The following is an 18,441-nucleotide window of genomic DNA, read 5'->3' on the forward strand; positions in this document are numbered from 1 at the left end:
TAGATTGCCCGCAAGTGCTTTTGTAGATTAATTTATAAAGTACAAGATCCGCATTCTAAATAAGTGAATCATCAGAGACTCAAATGCCCGTAACAAATAGCTCTTGAGCTTATTTACACTTGGATCCTGTGTTGATGTAAAACCCAGATGCAACTTTTCATGTTATAGACGGATTTCCCAGCATTCCTTTTCAAAGTGAAATACTAGGCAATCACAAACGTTACCAAACTGCATTAAGGTTCTGTATCTAATTGAAGCAGAAGCTGGATTAATGTTACCCAGTGTTCCCCATTTCTTATCAAATTGGCTGCTGTGAAATAGGTCATTTAGAAAAATTACAATCTTGATTGCACCTGCTTTAGTCTTCCTATCATTTTGCTCTCAATTAATGTTTTCTCCTCCTCATAGCTGAAACCAAACCTGAAGGTGTCCTTGAAGCTATGCTTAACACAATAAGAGAGTTTATTCCTGCAATGATGGGTGCTGCTCTGAGAAACATGCTACAGGCTTTGGCATAACATCTCACCAAATCACTCAAAAGACTAAAAAGTCAAGCTTAGAGGTTTATTAACAAAGCATTTTAGTTTTGTAGCTAAGAGCTGTTGAAAAAGACACATAAACATGCTTGACTGTAAGTTAAAGTGTAGTTTTACTCAGATTATTCATACACGTCTTATATTCAGAAACACTATACACAATGAGTAACTGTACTTTAAATATTCTGTATGATTGTGGCGACGTATCTCCAAGGGAGCTCTTTATTTTACTTATCACTTACTTACCTTGTTACATTAAAAAAGAGTAAGATTTTATACAAATGTTGGTGTGTTGGATAAAATCATACTACTTGATGATTTTATCCTCAGCTTTTTTAGTTATGGTTTAGCTCTGTTGGTCTATATTTTTGTTGGATACATTGTCCTGAAATTTTGTCCCAAATAATGAATCCAAATGATAATCCTGTGACTTTTCTTCTAACGCTACCATGGAGCAGTTACCACTTTTGCACTGAAATCCTTTAACAGCTCACACATGGACTGCTATAAAAGTTGGCCACAATTGTTAGCATGCTAGCATTAGGGCTGTGCCATATCATATTGTCTGCAAGGATACTGATATGAATTTAAGTGCTATAAAATTGTCAGATCTCTGTTGATGTGCCAAATTCTTACTACAGTACTGTACTGTACCACTGGTACAGTATCATAGTTAGACATGGCCACCCTCTGATTTTTTTGAAGGACTATTTTGAACTCTTAAGCCAACGCCATCGCGATTTGATGAGCGTGAGGCAGGGCTGACTGTGGAACTGCATACTCGGTGGATAACGGCGAGTCAATCACAAGTCTGTAGCCAGGTGTTTACATACTTAGTGCCCAGGGTTGTTTTCCCATAGCGTCCTATAGGACTAGAAGGTGTTTTACAACAGCAGGTATCACACTCCCATATGCAGAAAGGCTATTGCAGGGACCTGAATTCAAGTTCTTGTTTTATGTTTTAGCCATCTTTAATACTAGTCTATGGTTAGTATTTACATCAAAGTACTGGTTTGCCAAATTACGGCCTGACAGAGAGGCTAACATGGCTGCATGTTATGGTTGCAAATATTTCTCATTACCAAATCTGCCTGAGAACAATAGGTCCACTTTATGAATTGTGGCAGTCAGATCTTAATAGTGAATGATAGCATTTGGTCCTGGAGTTATAATTACTTTTGATTGTTAAGAGGAATGTCTCCTGTGTTTCAGCTGCATTGAAACTCAGAGGAGATTCTTCAAGTGAAGGGCAAAATTGCTTTGGGATTGACTTAATTAATTTCCATTCCATGATTTTTTTTACTTCATAAAGGAATAGCCCCCCAAAGAGGATTTAGTCAGAGCGGAAGGAATATTATCAGCAATATGATAAAAATTGTTAATTTGGGTGTAAAATACCCAAGAATACAAAAATAACAGGTCAGAGCATAGATTTTTCTCCAATAAGACAAAGTAGACTTTTTTTGTCAGTGTACATAGAGCGATCATACTGTGTTGTCACATGCCAAGAGAAAGAAAAACAGAAGAAGAAGAAATAAGACAAAGAAAACCCTGCATTCAGATTGTTGCTCAGCAGGTCAGACTCTCATTTTTGAATCACAGCTTTTTTCTCAGATTTCTGAAAGCCACTGTATCTACTTACACTGATGATAACACTGACTACAGTTATTCTGATGTGCATTTAAACGCTGAAGTACTGTTGTTACTGTGTGCTGGACTATAGGCACACTTCAGATGGTATTTGTTAAAGCTCAGATGTTTAAACACTATGATGCTGTTGCGCGTGCACTGTCGCAGTCATTAAGCATTGCTGTAAACTCGCAGTGCTGATGATCCTAAGTGAACTGCTTTCACTGTGCTAACTTTCCTCAATCTTCCTGCTACTTTTTTAAGGCTCATGTTGTAGTTTTGAAATCCAGATCGACCGTGTTTTTATAGATGTGGACTTCCATGATAAGAGATTTTCGCTCTACACTGGAGAGTATGAAATGCTGTCCTTTTCTATGCAGGGATATCCTTGAATATCTCCCTCAAGCAAGCCTCTGAATCCCCTGCTGTGCCATTAGCAACTGATAGTAAAGTACTGTGCCTTTGCTGAATACCTGCAAGGTTAAGGTGTGTGAACAGTTTTAATTTGAAGCAAAAAATTGCAAAGAAAGATTATATGTGTGCAGTCGAGGTTTGCTGAGTGATCAATACTTCTCTGAGGAAAAGTTCTTTGTAGACTGTTATAAGGCTGTGATGGGGAATGCAAGGCCAGGGACTCAACAAACACAGACCAAACAGTATCAAAGGTTATGACCGTTACAGATTATATAAGTTTGTTCATCGGGGTCTTGGTTTGAACTCTATGCAGACTGTGTTCTTTCAGACTATGAGGAAGGAGCATCTGGCTGCTGTGCTGATTTCTATCGAAGCATGCAGGAGAGGCTCTGGGGGAAGAGCAGCAGTGACGGTGTCAGCTGTTTGGTTGAGGGACCTGTCCTAAAACTGTGTGTGTCTGTGTGTTTTCCCTACCAGGGAGACTTTATTAACCAAAAACTCTGGGGCAGGTGACAGACTACAGCAACCAGCTTGTCTTCGTTCATTTGAAGGGCACCTTATTTAGATAGTTTACCGCAATAAGCAGGTGCTTTAACGCATTTCTTTGACATTGCACTGTTATCTGCAGTGGTTGCTTATGTAATGTTTTAAAATGGTTAGCCAAGGTTGTTGTTTCTGTGTGTGAACGGTCAGAGAATCAGCCATTTATCAAAAGTTAAGCCTTCACCGTTTTATCTTAACACAAGAGGCCACTCCATCTGTCTAGTAGGATTAGATTTATTTTGAAGGCTCCTGTTTTTCTGCTCTTTTGGGGCTGCATTCGCTAGCTCTAACTGTGGAAAAGTGTGCATAATCTGACCCTTGCTGTGGACTTAGAGACAGCAGTAGGGGCTGGTTCCTATTTAAAGTTTGCCTGCAGGACATTCGTGTCACGTTGATGTAACACAAACCACATTCAACACATGAAACAAGGTAGTTCATCAAAGATGTACTCCTCTCTACTCGGTGCAGACTCATTTCATTCCCTCCGTTACACCCTCTTCTTGTGTGGTTCCCATCACTTTTTCTAGCAGCTTTACTCTTGAAGCTATGTCTTTCATATTTCACTGGTAATGTCTTCTAGGCTTCTCTCTGACACTCCTGGGGTCTGATTGTTCTCCCTGCTGAATCATTAGCTGGCTGCTGGATTTAATATAGGGAACACAGTGGAGAGAAGTACCTGTACCACCAAGTGTAACTGCAGAACCACTTGTACAGTAATGGTTTTAACGCCATAATGAGATGAGCACTAAAATACCATTTTCAAAGAAGGTAGAGTGCAGCCTGAAATAAGGTGTAAACTGTATTCTTAGATTCACCTTCTGGTGTCTGATATGATCTCTTTTCTTATCTTTTTTTCCTAAATTACAGCTTATACATAAAATTTAAATCCTATAATTCATAAATGTAGTGTAAATAGAGCCTGTAGGTGCTGTTTGCGTATCTGCAACCAAATTCCTGAAAACTGAAACGGCGCTAAGTAGAAATTAGTTGCTTTCTAAAATGCAGTAAGATCTTACCGGCTCATGTCTCTTTTTCATGCTTCACTGAATAACATGCTGAGTCCTCTGCAAAATTGGACTTGCCTTTAGTTTGTATAAAGGCACAGTGTATTCCAGTGACAGTGCCAGGTTATAGGATGAAACTGTTGACATATGGCTGTAGATCAACCATATTTTGTGTCTCTAAACCAGGAAAAACACACAGGAAGAAAGGATTGTAACAGAAGGTCAGACACATGGAGTAGGCGTCACGCAGTGAACGCTGGTGTACGTGTGTATGTGTGTCGTCCTATATTTGTGTGTTTGCTTCTCTTGGCGAGCTTGTCTTGTAAGCGCCAATGTATGCGTTATATCTGCAACATTTGTCAGTGTGTCGGCTCTGTGGTAGGGTGTACACGGGAGTGTGCCTGTCCACCCACGTGTATACTTCATATATGAGCTTGAAGATCAAAAGGCAGCAGACTGTCACAGGAGCGTGAAAAAAAGCTCCAAAAAGGCTTGAAAACCTCTTGAGAAACTGAGATACAGATGTGTCCTGTTGCTTTCTTACAGATGCTTGTGCACAATCCACTATACTTCAGTGTGATGTTGCTCCATGATACTATTGGCTTCAAGGTAAATCTCCAGGGATTTAGCTAAGCTGGACCTAAAAAGTCTTCACTAAAAAATATCACTCCCGGGCTTCCTAAAGGCGACTAAGGAGCTTTTTAAGCTGAGGCTGCCCAGTCTCTTGCTTATAAAGGTGGTTTTTGTGTCAATGTGACCTGACAGGGAGGGAGAGAAAATATGTCTTTTTGGAGGCTGTGGGCTATAATTAGCACAGTGTAAGTCTTTGGCCAGTACACAAGGTCAGAAGAAATGCTGGGCAGTGAACAGCAATAAGTAGCCTCCCTTACCTCGGGCATTCTGCATCACAGCGTTGAGTTTAGTAATTATAGATGTGTGGTAGTCTTTACATGATTGTTATCAGCCACAAGCCGGCCATGACTTTTTCTTGCCATATTATTTTTACATGGCTATTTCACCTACAATCAAAGTTTTATTGATTTTTTTAATGTTGCCGATTAAAACTGAGCACTGAAATGAGTGGTGGAGTTCACGCTTTTCAGAATACTTCATCCGTCAGTGTGCAATTTTGATTGTGTGATTGCACTTGTGTGCTACTTCACTGATGTGATGAGTATTGAACATTAAATGTAATTTGCCAGAGATGAAATAAAAGTATTGGATCAGCTATTAAATATAGACTCCATTCTTAAAATAGAAGTGCTTTGCTGAAACTTTATTTTCATGTGACTATTTTCTAAGTATTACTGAACCAACAAGCAGTTGCCTAGAAACAGACAAAGTGGTTCTGATGTGCCTGTATGCTTATCTTCTTTTAATGAGTTCAGTGTCTCTTGTATAAAAATCCTGAACTCTTTTCACCCCTTAGTTTTTAACCATTTCCTGTTTTATTTTGAAATCATTCACTTTTTTCACTATATATATATCTTTTATTATTATTTTTTATATATATTTTGTTGCTGTTGTTTTGTTTCGTTTGCCCAGGCAGGTGCCTTCCTGTGTATTACGCTAAGCTTTCAGTTAAAGTTTGCGATTTTGTGAGGATACTGTGGGATCTTTTTCTGCGCCCTGTGTTTGTATCCTCCTCTCCCGGGGATCGTTATGCATTCCCTTACAAATTTAAAGAAAATGTTTGTTGTTGGTTTAGATATCACAGCTTCTGTCTTAATATTTAGAAGGCTGTGTAGAAGGACCCACACACACACACAGTGAATGTTTCTCTTTTATTTCACGACCCACAGCCGTGTACTTTCTGGGTTGGCACACACACTTGCACTGCAGCTCTCCCAGATTGTGCACACCTCCTGACGAAGCCTGCTTCCTCTCCACTCCAGTGTCACTAAAAGCAGTAGAGAGCTCGTCAGTGCCATCACCATCACCTGTCCGCTCACCTGCCTGGCACCACCCCTTGAGCTCACTGCACCACCCCTCCCCTGCAGCTGAGTGAGGGACCACACCTCTGCCACAGGTTGTAATGTCAAATCAGTAATCAAAAACTCAAGGCCCATCTTCTGGCCAATTAGACCCAAATAATGAGGCTTTAAATCACCATAAATTTGAATAGGAACAACCATCATTTATCACATGCTATTTTAATTGCAGCCCAGAAATGTAGGTCATGGTGGGGGTAATCAATCCATTCTCCTTGGCTTTATCTTATTTTATTTGGTCAGTTTGTCCAAAAGGATGAAATGCACAGCACACAAGAGGGAAAAGGGGGAGATTTCATCTGTAGATGCCACTACTTGGCTCTGTGTTTTTTTGGATCAATACTCTATCAACAAGTGCTGAGCTAGAGCTTAGTCCTGTGTGGCTTTTCATCTTCCTGTTGGTTCCAGTGGCTCACCACTGACCACACAGACCTGAGTGACAGGAGAAAATACGTAATGACATCCTCTATTGACAGATAACAACAGATAAATCGAATCAACAAGAGAAATTGTTTGCTGCTCTGAGGAGACTTAGCCAAGCTACATGAAGTTTCTGTGTATAAATAAATACGTATAAAGCACATGTCACATTAGACACATTTAAAACTGAGCTACATCTCTGCACAGGCATGTATCTTAGTTAAAGGTAATGTAAATGCCTGAATTAATCTAATTAAATCCTGAAACTATTCGCGAAAAAACAATTTCAGGAACAGCTTGTCCCAAGTGTTGTCGATGCTACGCTGTATTTTGTATGCTATCATGATATTCCATTAATTTTAGCAGGGTTAGTCATTTGCATGCTGGTTTAAGCTAACGGGATACATAATGTTTCCTGCTTCGACAACACTCCCCTACTTCACTCTGAGCTAATGAGGCCATTTGTCTTCTGATCCACAGGAGAATGTGCTTATCACTGCATTACTTATTAAGCTTCTCATGGCCCCCAAAATGAAAGTGCTGTCATTAATATCCTTCACGGTGAAAAAAAATCAGAAGGAAGAAAATAATTCTTCTCCAAGGGGTCGGGTGTGTGTGTGTTTTTATGCGTGTGAATGTCAGGTGATTGAAAGCTGTCTGCTTTTTTGCTCCAGAGCATCACTGAGTGATTGAGTGTGCTCTGCTCTTGACTCGGCACATTAATATGTTCACTCAGTCACACGACCACGTGTCCCCACAGAAAGGTTTACATTCTGAAACTTCATACTTGGTATTTTGAATTGTTACTATTTCAAACACCCCAAAATACATACAAATAAAATAATTTCTTGGTTTTTGTCATATGATTTCACACACACACCACATGTTAATAAAAATAGTCAAAATTTATCAAATTTAGGTCGTGAATATTTGAAATGACAAATCATCTGAACCAGTATTTAAAGATGCACAACCCCTGTACCAAAAAAGCTTGTGACATGGCATAAAATTTAAATAAAAACAGAGTGCAATGATATGCAAATCTAATTTAAAAAATGCACATTTTATTTAAAACTTAAAGCATATCCATTTTTTAAACTGAGCAAAAGTACAATTTTTAAAAAATGTAAGCTCATTTTGAATTTGATAGCAGCAACACGTGAAAAAATGTGGGACAGGGCCATTTTTAGCACGGTGTTGCATCCTCTCTTCTTTTAACAACAATCCATAAACATCTGGGAACTGAGGAGAACAGCTGTTGGACTTTTGGAGAGGAATGTTGCCCGATTCTTCGGTGATACAGGATTGTAGCTTCTCAGCAGTCCTGTATCATTTCATGGTGAAAGGTCTGGACTGCAGGAAGGACACAGCTGCATGTGGCTTAGCACTGACTTGCTGAAATATGCAAGGAGATCCTTTTTCTCTTCTCTGAAATTTATAGAATTTCAATTTTGGATGATGAAACTTTGCCTCAGTCTATTTTAAATGAGCTTTGGCTCAGAGAAGACAGCAGCATTTCTGGATCATGTTCACATATGGCTTCTTCTTTACATCTTAGAGCCTGCATTTGCATAAACTGCATTTGTAGATGTCACAGTGAGCTGTGTTTCACAAACAAACGGTTCCTGAGCACATGCAGTAATTTCCATGGCAAAATCAGCCTTATTGTTAGCGCTGAGCTTCCTGAAGCCGATTATATGGTCGAGCAAAGGTACTGCGTTTGCTGTCCGCTCCACTCCAGGGACTGCCCGTCTGCCTGCACTGAGCTCTGTTGTCAGTTGGAAGTAGTGTAAAAAGTATGTGTTACAACCGGTCTTTGGGCCACTGATGTTAGTGCTGTTGTTGGTACGTCAGTCAGTCGCGAAGGAAAGCAAAGTTATAACATATAAAGAGCTGAAGTGAAACCGAGTGTTAAAAGCTATTAAAAGTGTGCACTGCAGCCACTGTCTGTGTTTTTCGTACTGTATTTCTTCTGATTTTGAAGTTTTTTTGGTGGCGCTCTGGTGAACTCCGCTGTCGCCCCCTTTTCTGTTCCAGCCCACTTGTCAATCAGTCAACATTCAGCAGTCGCTCAAGTCACCTGCATCCGACAACGTGCAGTCAGGATCTTGGAGAATTGCACCGGAGTCTCGGGTGGTTGAAAACTTATCTCCCCACTCTGTCTGGCTGAAAAGTATATGTGAACAGATGCGTTTGCAGGACCATAAAACCATCCTGGGGGCACAAAGACCAAGGACATCCAGCTTTTTGTAAACTGGATCTTTGAAGCTTGTCCTTTCTAAGATGTTCTTTTTATACCCAGTCATGTTACTGACCTGTTACTAATTAACCTAATTAGTTTCAAGATGTTTGCCCAGCTGTTTATTTTTTTCAATTACCACTTTTCCAGTCTTTTGTTGCCATGTCTCATTTTTTTTTAAATATATTGTAGACATCAAATTCAAAATTAGCTAATATTTCAATGAAAAAGTAAAATGTCTCAGTTTAAACATTTGGTGTTTTTATATTTTATTGTGAATAAAATATGGGCTCATGAGATTTGCAGATCTTTGAGTTCTGTATTTATTTAAATTTTTTCATATAGTGTTTGGTCTTTTTTTGAATTGGGGTTATAAGATGTTATCACATATCTGCTGAAGCTATACACTTTTCTACATATTTCCCAACAGAGCTACATGCGAAAATACAAATCGCTTACTCACTAAGATCAGATATTAGACAGTTTTTAACCTGTCAGGACTCTAACACAAAGTCTGTGCCATGCTCGATTTTGCTGAAGAAAGATTAGCTTCTTTACCAGCCAAGTTTTTTCAGTAGTGAGACTGTCTGTTGATGATTGTCTCATGTTTGCTACATGACAACAAGCCTCAGTGAAACATGACCAGTGGGCTGCTTATAGGGCTGAAATAGAAGCCAGTGCAGAAGTGCCAAACCCTGCAGTTTCTCTACGTGCCACTTGAGGCTGGCCCCCAAAAGGTGGTCAATCCCCATAGGCTTCCATGTTAAAATTGTTTTAGCCTCTATGGAGCCCTTTAAAAATCATATATGTGGATACTTGAATTAAATTTTGTAGCTTTTCCAGCAGATTTGACTAATAACATGGCTTGTGTGGTATAGTTTGTGACTCAGTTTTGTGAGTTCTGTGAGTGAAATTCTAGTGTTTTGTTAGTATTTTAGCATTACTTAGCCAATATTTGCATCTATGCACCTGTACAGCTTCTAGATGCAGCTTGGTAGCCAAGCTTGGAAGCGCCCTCTCAACCAAATATTGTCACATGTCGTTCTAAAAAAATCCAACATGGTGGTGGCTAAATGTGCCGTCCACAAGATGAAGTCGCAAATGCTATATTAATCTAGATAATCTATAGATCTGGCCTGATTCTCACAATATAGTCATGCCGTTCATTTGTGAAATTGACAATAAGAAGAGTTAAAGGGAGAATAGAAAGAGTTTATTACTATGCTAGCAACTGCATGAAGCTTTACTTAGCCATTAGCCAACAGTGTGTAATAGCCTTGTAATTTCAGAATCTAAAATCTAAATGCTTATTTATCCAGCTATGTGAACTTTTAGCTTGTTAAACTGAGATGCTAACATGACAGCACTGACGTGACACTCGGGCTAACAAGAATACTATTAGTTTTGCAGGTAAAAGATGTTGCCTGGAGATGGAATTTAACATTTAAAATTGAAATAGGAACACAAAGAGGGGGGAAATCCTTTCCAGGCCAACATGTTGGGCCAGTTGAGTGACCAACCATGAAGTTGCTATCTTTTTAGCCATGTAGCTATCTTACATTAAAAGCAAAAAAAAGTTTAAAGCTTGTTAGAAGCTCCTCAAGGCATGATAGAGCATATTTCATTGCAATTTATACACTGACACCCCCACCGCTGAGGAAAATCATATACCAGTCACATCAGCAGTGAGCCAAACTGACTTATATCTTATTCATATAAGGCTCAGCATCAGCCAAACGTAACGGCAAAACCAATACTTCATAGAGGCCTGCCAAACACATCCACTTGAATGGTTTTTAAGAAAGATGAAAAGGAACTGGAGCAGTGAAATGTTGACAACATCAGCCTCAGAGGAGGAGGTTCCAGGTGGGGTTGCCAGAGCGTAGAGCTCCTTCCCACTGTACCTCCTCTAGGAGACATAACATGGCTGGGTGAACTCCCCTGTACAGCACCTTCATTCTCCCTGTGTCACGTCCCATTTGTAATGCTCATGACACGAGAATCAAACGACACTGGATTGCTTTTGTTTTTGAATTTTCTCAGATGCACGAGAGGCGTGCCTCTGTGTAATTGTCTGCCGTTTATACTTGAACAAAGAGACGTACTGTTTTCAGCGTGTAGCTCTGCATGCATGTGAGTAGTTGTGTGTAATTCATGTCAAGGGGATTTAAGTTCAGTAAGTGCTTTCTTTGGCAAATGCAGTACAGTAATATCGCCTGTTCCTATACAGTAAACAGTGTCCATTAGGAATCCATAAAGCATTATTATGGTTTGTCACCATTAGTCTTTGTCGCTATTATTCACTTGTTATTTCTCAGCTTTCCATCTAATGGCCAACCTCCTTCTGATTCCCTTGTCACTTTCCCCTTCAGCCCACCCTCATGGTCCCCACGCCCCACGAGCCTAACATTTTAAAATGTTTCCTAATTAAAACAGAAAGTCATTCCAAGCAGATGGCATGAGCTGGCCTAAGTAATTATTGCCAAGTGAACCATGGCCCCTGTAGACCTTGACTGAAATGAGTCGCAGGCTCAGTTGTACTGAGTAAGAAGCTCAGCATCTCAGCACGAAACTGCATGACATGGGCACGCTTGACCTGCAGGGGCCACGTACTGGATCAGTGTGAGATTTTCAAAGACTTTGTCATGCGATCAAATACAGTCTTAAGCACACCCTTAACCAGCATACCACAGAGCCTTACGCTCTCATCCTGCCCCATCTTTCTTTTCGTTCATCTCACGGGAGTCAGACTAATTAACACGATATTAATACCCATCCAGAGATTTGAATGCAGAGGAATGAAAGGTTTGTTTGGGAAGTTAAAAATGTTCAACTTGGTACTGAATAAAACACTCACCGTGCTGTGGCTTTTTCGAGGATTTGTAGGGAAGATCTTATGAGTCTAATTATTCTGTCGCAGGAGGTGTGGTACCTTTAAAGCTTGTATTATGCCCGTGGGTACCCTGTTGTTCCTTTTCCTTCTTTACCCTGCCAAACCTACATGAGTGATGATATATTTTAGAAATATGTGTGTTGCAGGAAGCACATAGTTTGCATCTTTAAAAGTGATGTGCGCACACTGCTAATGAGTTTATACACTTGAGGGGAAGATGGGTTAAAAGGATATCGCAATCCCCTGTTTGCCACATATTGTCTGTCTTCACCTTTAGTGAAAGCCCACATTACTGCTCTCCTAATGAGGACTCATGTGTCACTTAAGCTACTTAAGCACCGCTATGGAAAACCAGCACACTTTAAGCGACTCGAGAAAAATAACCATCAAAGGGTTTTTGCTTTGTTTTGTGGTAAACTTAGAGGCCTTGGATTTACACAGGCTGAGAAAAAAGCAAGGAACGACCTAGGGTTGAAAGAACAAAAGCAGTAGAGAGGGGGAGTCGTGGAGAAAGGGGAGTGTTTCTCTCAGTAATGTAATAGGGTCAGCTAATAACGTTTTGCAAGAAAAGGCGAGAACGAATGCTCATTTAGAATTTTTTCAAGTTAATGAGACAGCGGTCTGTGATAAACACACTCACTGCTGAAATGCATGTTTATTGGAGCGACCCTGTTACACACTTAATAATTTCCTCTAATAACGTCAGCAAGGTTGAGTTGTTACTGGTTTTACGCCGAATATAGGCACAGGAGAAATCAGAGAACGGGGTAATTAACAGGTTTTACAATTACAATACATTAGAGACAAGCAGGTTCCTATTTAAGTGCTTCTTGGTGACAGCTGACTGCTTCGAGGTGGGTGTGCAGTCAACCTGCTGCACGCTGCTCTGATGGATTGTGAAAAACACCATTGAACCCCACAAATGAATACTATGAAATATTCAGGCACTGCCATAGTTTATCCTGAGTAACATACACTCTTCAGCACAACGGTAAGTGTGCATATCAGTGTCAGCACTAAGATAAGTGAATTTGTAAAGGACAGACAGCATCTGGTGGTAAATTTAAATAATATAATACATACATTCACAGGTTGTCATCCATAAAAGTGCACACACAGGACCGAGCATGCAAATTGCACACTGCTCAGTATACAGTGCATGATGTTACACTACAGTGCATGATGCAATACATTGTAAAGTAATGCAGTGTGTCCCAGGAATGTGCTTGCAGTTTAAATGTTACTCTTGCTCCACTACCATTGCTCCCCAACAATTTGGGAATTTCATTTTGCCGGGAAACAGCAGAATATTATTTACACATGCTCAAAGAGAGGTTTAAATTTAAAGACTCATCTTACCTCTTTATTGGAGCTACAAGTATATTGCTCATGGTGCAGGAGCTGAAGTTGAAGTCCTTCACAGTGTTTGACCTAAAGGTTTGTTATAGCTGTGGCATAGAGAAGGAAATGTCGGACATCAAGAGAAACCTTTTTTGCCCAATGTTTGACGACAGCAAATAAAACCAAGGTCAAGAAAGAAGTTGAAGTAGTAGGAGCACTGCTAGGAAAGCCTTTTGAAAAATCTTTCTCTATTTCTTTACAGCCCCTCAGCTAGATTTAAGCTCCCAGGACAACTCTAAATGCTATATCTAATTTGAAACATCAGTGCCAACATGGGAGCCAGCTTTGAAACAGTCGTGGCAGTGTAACAGCACCACAGATCGCAGCTGAGGGCTTTTAGCCAGTGATTTATTAGACTGTAGCACAGGTCCAGCTGAGGAAATTGAATGGCTCTGGCCTCTGCTTGTATCCGACTCTCTTACAATACTAGCAGCTTAGGTGCTACGAGTGGAGAGTACTTTTTAAAAATTTTATTTTATGTGTGTGTGTGTATCTGTGTCAAGAGTTCATGTTTTATGTTACACTTTAAACAAAGTTGATGAGAGTTTTTTGGATGGTAACAGTGAAAAGCTCTCGGCTGTTGGTGAAAGTTTTCTTCTTATTGCTTAAACAGGCCTTTTTTCCTGACACGTGTTTTTTTGATTTCCAATTCTCAGCACGCCTGACATGTTTATCAGCCCGTGGCCTTGCTGGCGTGTAACTTTCCATCGTAAACAGGTTTGCGAGGTAAAAGGTTTAACCTCCCTGAGCTTGTAGTGTTCGGCAATCAACATCCATTTCACTGCTCTGTGATGGAAAACCTGAAGGAGAGATTAGACTGTTTTTGGAGATGAGCAGATTGAGGGAGGGGGAGGAAGAACGCGGAGGGAGAGGCAGTGCAATGAATAAAAGTCAAGAAAATGGGGAAAGTGTAGATAATTAGTGGAGGATATCTGGAAGGAGAGCATGCACTATAGAGAACTGCACAGGAATAATGTAAGAAATGATGAGACTGATCTCTGATGAGGGGAATAATTGCAGGGATTATGATAACTCTACCAATTTCATGACAGAAATCAAGTTCTGCTGCAGACTATATATGGCTTTAACTATTTTTCTAACATCCTGTCTTGATTCTTTTCTGCTCTGTCTGTGCTTCTCTGTCTGAGCAGCCAGGAAAACATGTGCCCCAGCAGAGTTTGCTTGTTTGAATGGGCAGTGTGTCCCAGGACGCTGGCGCTGTGACGGGGAACCAGAGTGTCCGGATGGGTCCGATGAGGCAGAGGAGACTTGCAGTAAGTGAAATCATTCAGCTGATCACATTACTTGTAGTATAAAGCACTTTGAATTCAAGAACCAGTTAACTTAGTTTTATAGCACAGCTGGTGTCATAGTCACTTCATGAACATTGTACACACCAAGTCAAGCCAAGTTTAGTCAATTAATGCACAGAACTAGAGGTTATTTCACAGTGGTAGTGTTCTAAAAGGCTAATAAATGCATCCAAACAGCCTGGAAGGAAGGTGCCAGATTGTCAAAGTTTTGTCAGAGGGCCGCCATCACCCTGTCACTAAGAGTGTGTGTACAATCTTTCATACAGACACAAAAGAGAGATAAAGAAAGTCAAGTTCTGACTATATGTTTTTGTAAAACATATAAAAAAAAAGTGGACTGATTTGTCTAAATTTGCATGTCGCAGTTTGGGACTGCAGTCAGTGGCCCGAAGGAAGCTTTTAGTTCTTTGGAGTTCCTGGGAGGAAGAAATAGTTCTGGATACTTTGGGTGCAGTTTGTGTTTGTGCCATATTGGACTTTAATTATGTCAATGCGAAAATTGCATCAAAACTACAAAAAACAGTTCAGTGTTTTTAATATTAACTTAAACTTCTCCAGCAACTTGTAACATCAGTCAGACTCATTGGCACAGTGCAAAAAAGAAGCCGTGGCTAGCAAAGTATATTGCTTGTGGGGTTTTTGGGGTATTTTGTGTGCTGCATTTAGATCACACCTTCTTCTTTGTGGTGTTGCCTCCTGTTAAACCTGTACTCAAGTTTTTAATTCCCTTCGATATCATGGCTGTGATGGCAGTTAAGTTATCCCCCCTGCCTCCACTCGCCCACGCACTTCAGTATTCAGCAGTGTCTGATGCTGAGTGCAATAAAGGCCTTGATTCATTTTCTGCCAAGCTGTTAGAACCTGGGACATCTGGCTGGCTCACTTGTAGACCCTGCCAGTCTCACTCTCCCACACACAGATACTGACAGCGTTAGGTGAGTTGACTCCATATCCAAGCAGGGACTCAAGTGTGGGAGGCTTGAGCCCGTTAATTGTTTTCCATCTTTGACTGATAATTTTCTCTTTCTCCCCTTGCTGCTTGAGACTCTCTTGGGGTCAAACATCAGACAAAGTACCTCACTCATACATAATAAGCTCTTAAGAAGAGGTAGAGAATAAATGCACAATGGAATATAGCTTCAAAAATCTGTTCATTGGGCAAATGATATCCTCAGTAATATTACGTTAATAATAAAACTGTATTAGAGTTTAAACATTACAGAATCAGCACATAATATGTTTATATGTATGATTATGATCAAAATGATAATAACAATTATATTGAGATCACAGTTATTTGTCACAATTAATCATTGATTTTAGTTTATTTGAACTTTCATGTAAACATAACACATTCATTTTAAGTTAGTGTTAGATCTTTGCATAAAAAAATGGTCCCTCTTTTTGACCTACATAAAGTGCAGGTCTTAGAAGAACAATAAAAAATATATAAATTAGCATAAAATAAATCAATGGGGAACTGTGTTCACTTTTACATTGTGGTACGTGCCAGTTAATGAAAAGTTATTTTATTAAATAAGGTGTTTATTCATGTGGCCTAAGTACATCTCCTACAAGCTACATATAAAAAATTTCCCTTTCATTGTACCTGCATGATAGATGTGAATAAAACTGTCAAGAGATTTATTCTAAAGACACTTCTTCAGCTAAGAATCTAAAGGTAGAAACACACAGACGCTGCAGTTTTTACTTGCAAGGGCGATCACAGAACGCTCACACCAGAGTGGGGGCCCTGTGATGTGCGCTCTGTCTCCTGCAATTCAATTCAATTCAATTCAATTTTATTTATATAGCGCCAAATCACAACAAATGTCGCCTCAAGGCACCTGCCTTTATTTATATACAAAAGTAATACAACAGTGAATACGTCTATTCATTAACAGAGGAATGTTAGTATGTAGGGAGTGAAGATAAAAGTGGTTCAGGTGTATGTGTGTGTGTGTGTGTGTGTTATTCTGAAGGACGTTGCCCCTCTTCTTGAAGATAAGAGCATCCAGCTCCCCTCTTCCTGGCAGGAGTGAAATGATAACAGCTTGCTCAGCTATTATCACTGTGAGAAAGAATTTATAAAGCAAGTCTTGATTCCAACAACAGTCATAAAAGGGTCATCATGCAGTATTCTATAATATGCAAACTTATATCACTAAAAGATTATACTGACTACTAAGTACAATTTTCTATTGACAAAAACAAAGTCCTCAACAGCCCTTGTTTTGCATACGGTATTGCCACTTTGGAGAAATAACCGAGCGAGGGGATAATCTTTCCTCCAAGTAAGGTGACTATTTTCCTGAAACTTCAGTTACTTACTGTATTCATTGAACATATTTTTGGGGAGTGCACTGATGATTTCACTTTGTCTTTATGAGCTGGGTGGATTATTTAAACATCTGAGTTGGTGTTGGCCAATTCACGTTGGCAAACGTGTTTTCTTTTGTGGCCTTCATGCATTCAGTTTTGTGGTTTGTTTTTCCATGAGGGGTTTAAAGGTTCTATAAGTAAGATTTGTTTCATCACACTCGTTCTGTGTTTGCCGTAATCTGAGCTTCATTATTCAGGGTTTTGAGCAGAGGCGAGCAAACTGCAGCAGCAGTTTTCATGATCATGAGCTCAGTGTCAGTTGTTCTACTGTAACATATCAGGGTCATTCAGTGTATTGTATAATGCTAGTGTTGGCTAATGATGTTAGATGGATTTTTTTCTTTTTGTTGCGCTCTAGTGTACAAAAACTTTGTGGCTATAAATAAGCTTTTATTTTTCTTGAAATTGTACATTTTAAAGATCTGATGTTTTCTGTCTTCTACCATGAATAAAATATGGGCTTATGGGATTTGCAAATGGTTTAGTTTTTATTTACATTTCACAAATGTCCCGAGTTGATTAGAATGGGGGTTGTATATATATACAATGCCTTTAATAACAATGTTGTGCTTAAGCTTTCAGACATACTGGGGCAGGCTGGTATTGGTTCAAGCTGATAATGATGTGATGTCTGAGGGTGTTACTTTGATTCTACCCACCTTTATCAAGCATTATGTTTTTAAACTCTGCCTTAAATTTACAGTGGGATGGTGTTAAAGTGAATCCAAATGAGTGTGGAATAAAGGAAAGAAAAAGCCAAATGAATCTTTCAGAGGACGTTCATTCTAGTTTTGTTACATTTTTCTTTGGCTGTGAGTCGGTTTGATGAATAATGAAGCAGCCTAGCAGAGCATCTAATGTCACTTGCTGAAAAGTTGAATGCGAGGAGGGAGGCACGAAGGGATCTCTGATGGATAACAAGTTTGTATTGGAAATCCAATTAAAGATAAATGAAGGAAGGATTCATCTCTTGGCTGCAGAATAAAGAGATAAGGATCTGGGTTGAGAAGAAAGCCATTTATATGGAAATCCCATATGGATTCAGATGATGTAATGGAAAAAAAAAATCAGCTGTTGCATTTTTTTTGCTTTTCTCTACAAACAAAAACCTGTTCCAAAAAAAAAGGTTATTTCTTTGTAATATATTATTTTTGCCAGTCTAGACTGATACTTCATATGCAGGGAGAGGGAAACATCCTTCTTCCTGCATTTCAGGTCGTGCTTACCATGTAGCCCGCAGCCCTGCTGATTATATGTTCAGAAGAGAAGCGTCAGATCAGGCCTACATCCTGAACAGAAGGATTGCTAATGAGAGCCTCTTCATCACAGCTGTTTTTCTGCTTGAGTAAATCCAGCTGTGTCATTATCACTCTGAAAACCGAACGAAGAAAGACTCAAGGATGGACATTGATCAAAAATGCATGGAGCATCTTAACCAACAGCAAACAACCCGCTCTTGAGTGGCTGCCGTATCAGGTATCACATTAACCTTGTTTCACTGGTAAAGTACCTATCTGTGCCATTCACTCGATACAGTTACAACCCTATAATGAGAAATTTACATCAGTCGGCAAAAAAACCAACGAAAAAAACAAGTCAGCGTGTTGTTTTGTTTTTCCTGAATAGGGTAAAGATGAAAAAACAAACTCATCACATCCGTGTTTTGATCAACATTC

At 39.6% G+C, this 18,441-nt stretch overlaps 1 protein-coding gene across 3 annotated transcripts in view; it reads left to right on the plus strand.

Annotated features, from left to right (window-relative positions):
• The window catches only part of LOC146498131 (low-density lipoprotein receptor-related protein 8-like), an 88,230-nt gene that overhangs the window by 14,505 nt on the left and 55,284 nt on the right, over positions 1-18,441 (plus strand). For all 3 annotated transcript variants that reach the window (XM_085139791.1, XM_085139794.1, XM_085139793.1), the window contains exon 3: positions 14,222-14,344. In XM_085139791.1, the coding sequence (XP_084995917.1) occupies positions 14,222-14,344 (123 nt within the window). The remainder of the gene's footprint in view (positions 1-14,221; positions 14,345-18,441) is intronic.

The sequence above is a fragment of the Neolamprologus multifasciatus genome, chromosome 18 (assembly GCF_963576455.1).
Source record: "Neolamprologus multifasciatus chromosome 18, fNeoMul1.2, whole genome shotgun sequence".
NCBI classification, from domain to species: domain Eukaryota; kingdom Metazoa; phylum Chordata; class Actinopteri; order Cichliformes; family Cichlidae; genus Neolamprologus; species Neolamprologus multifasciatus.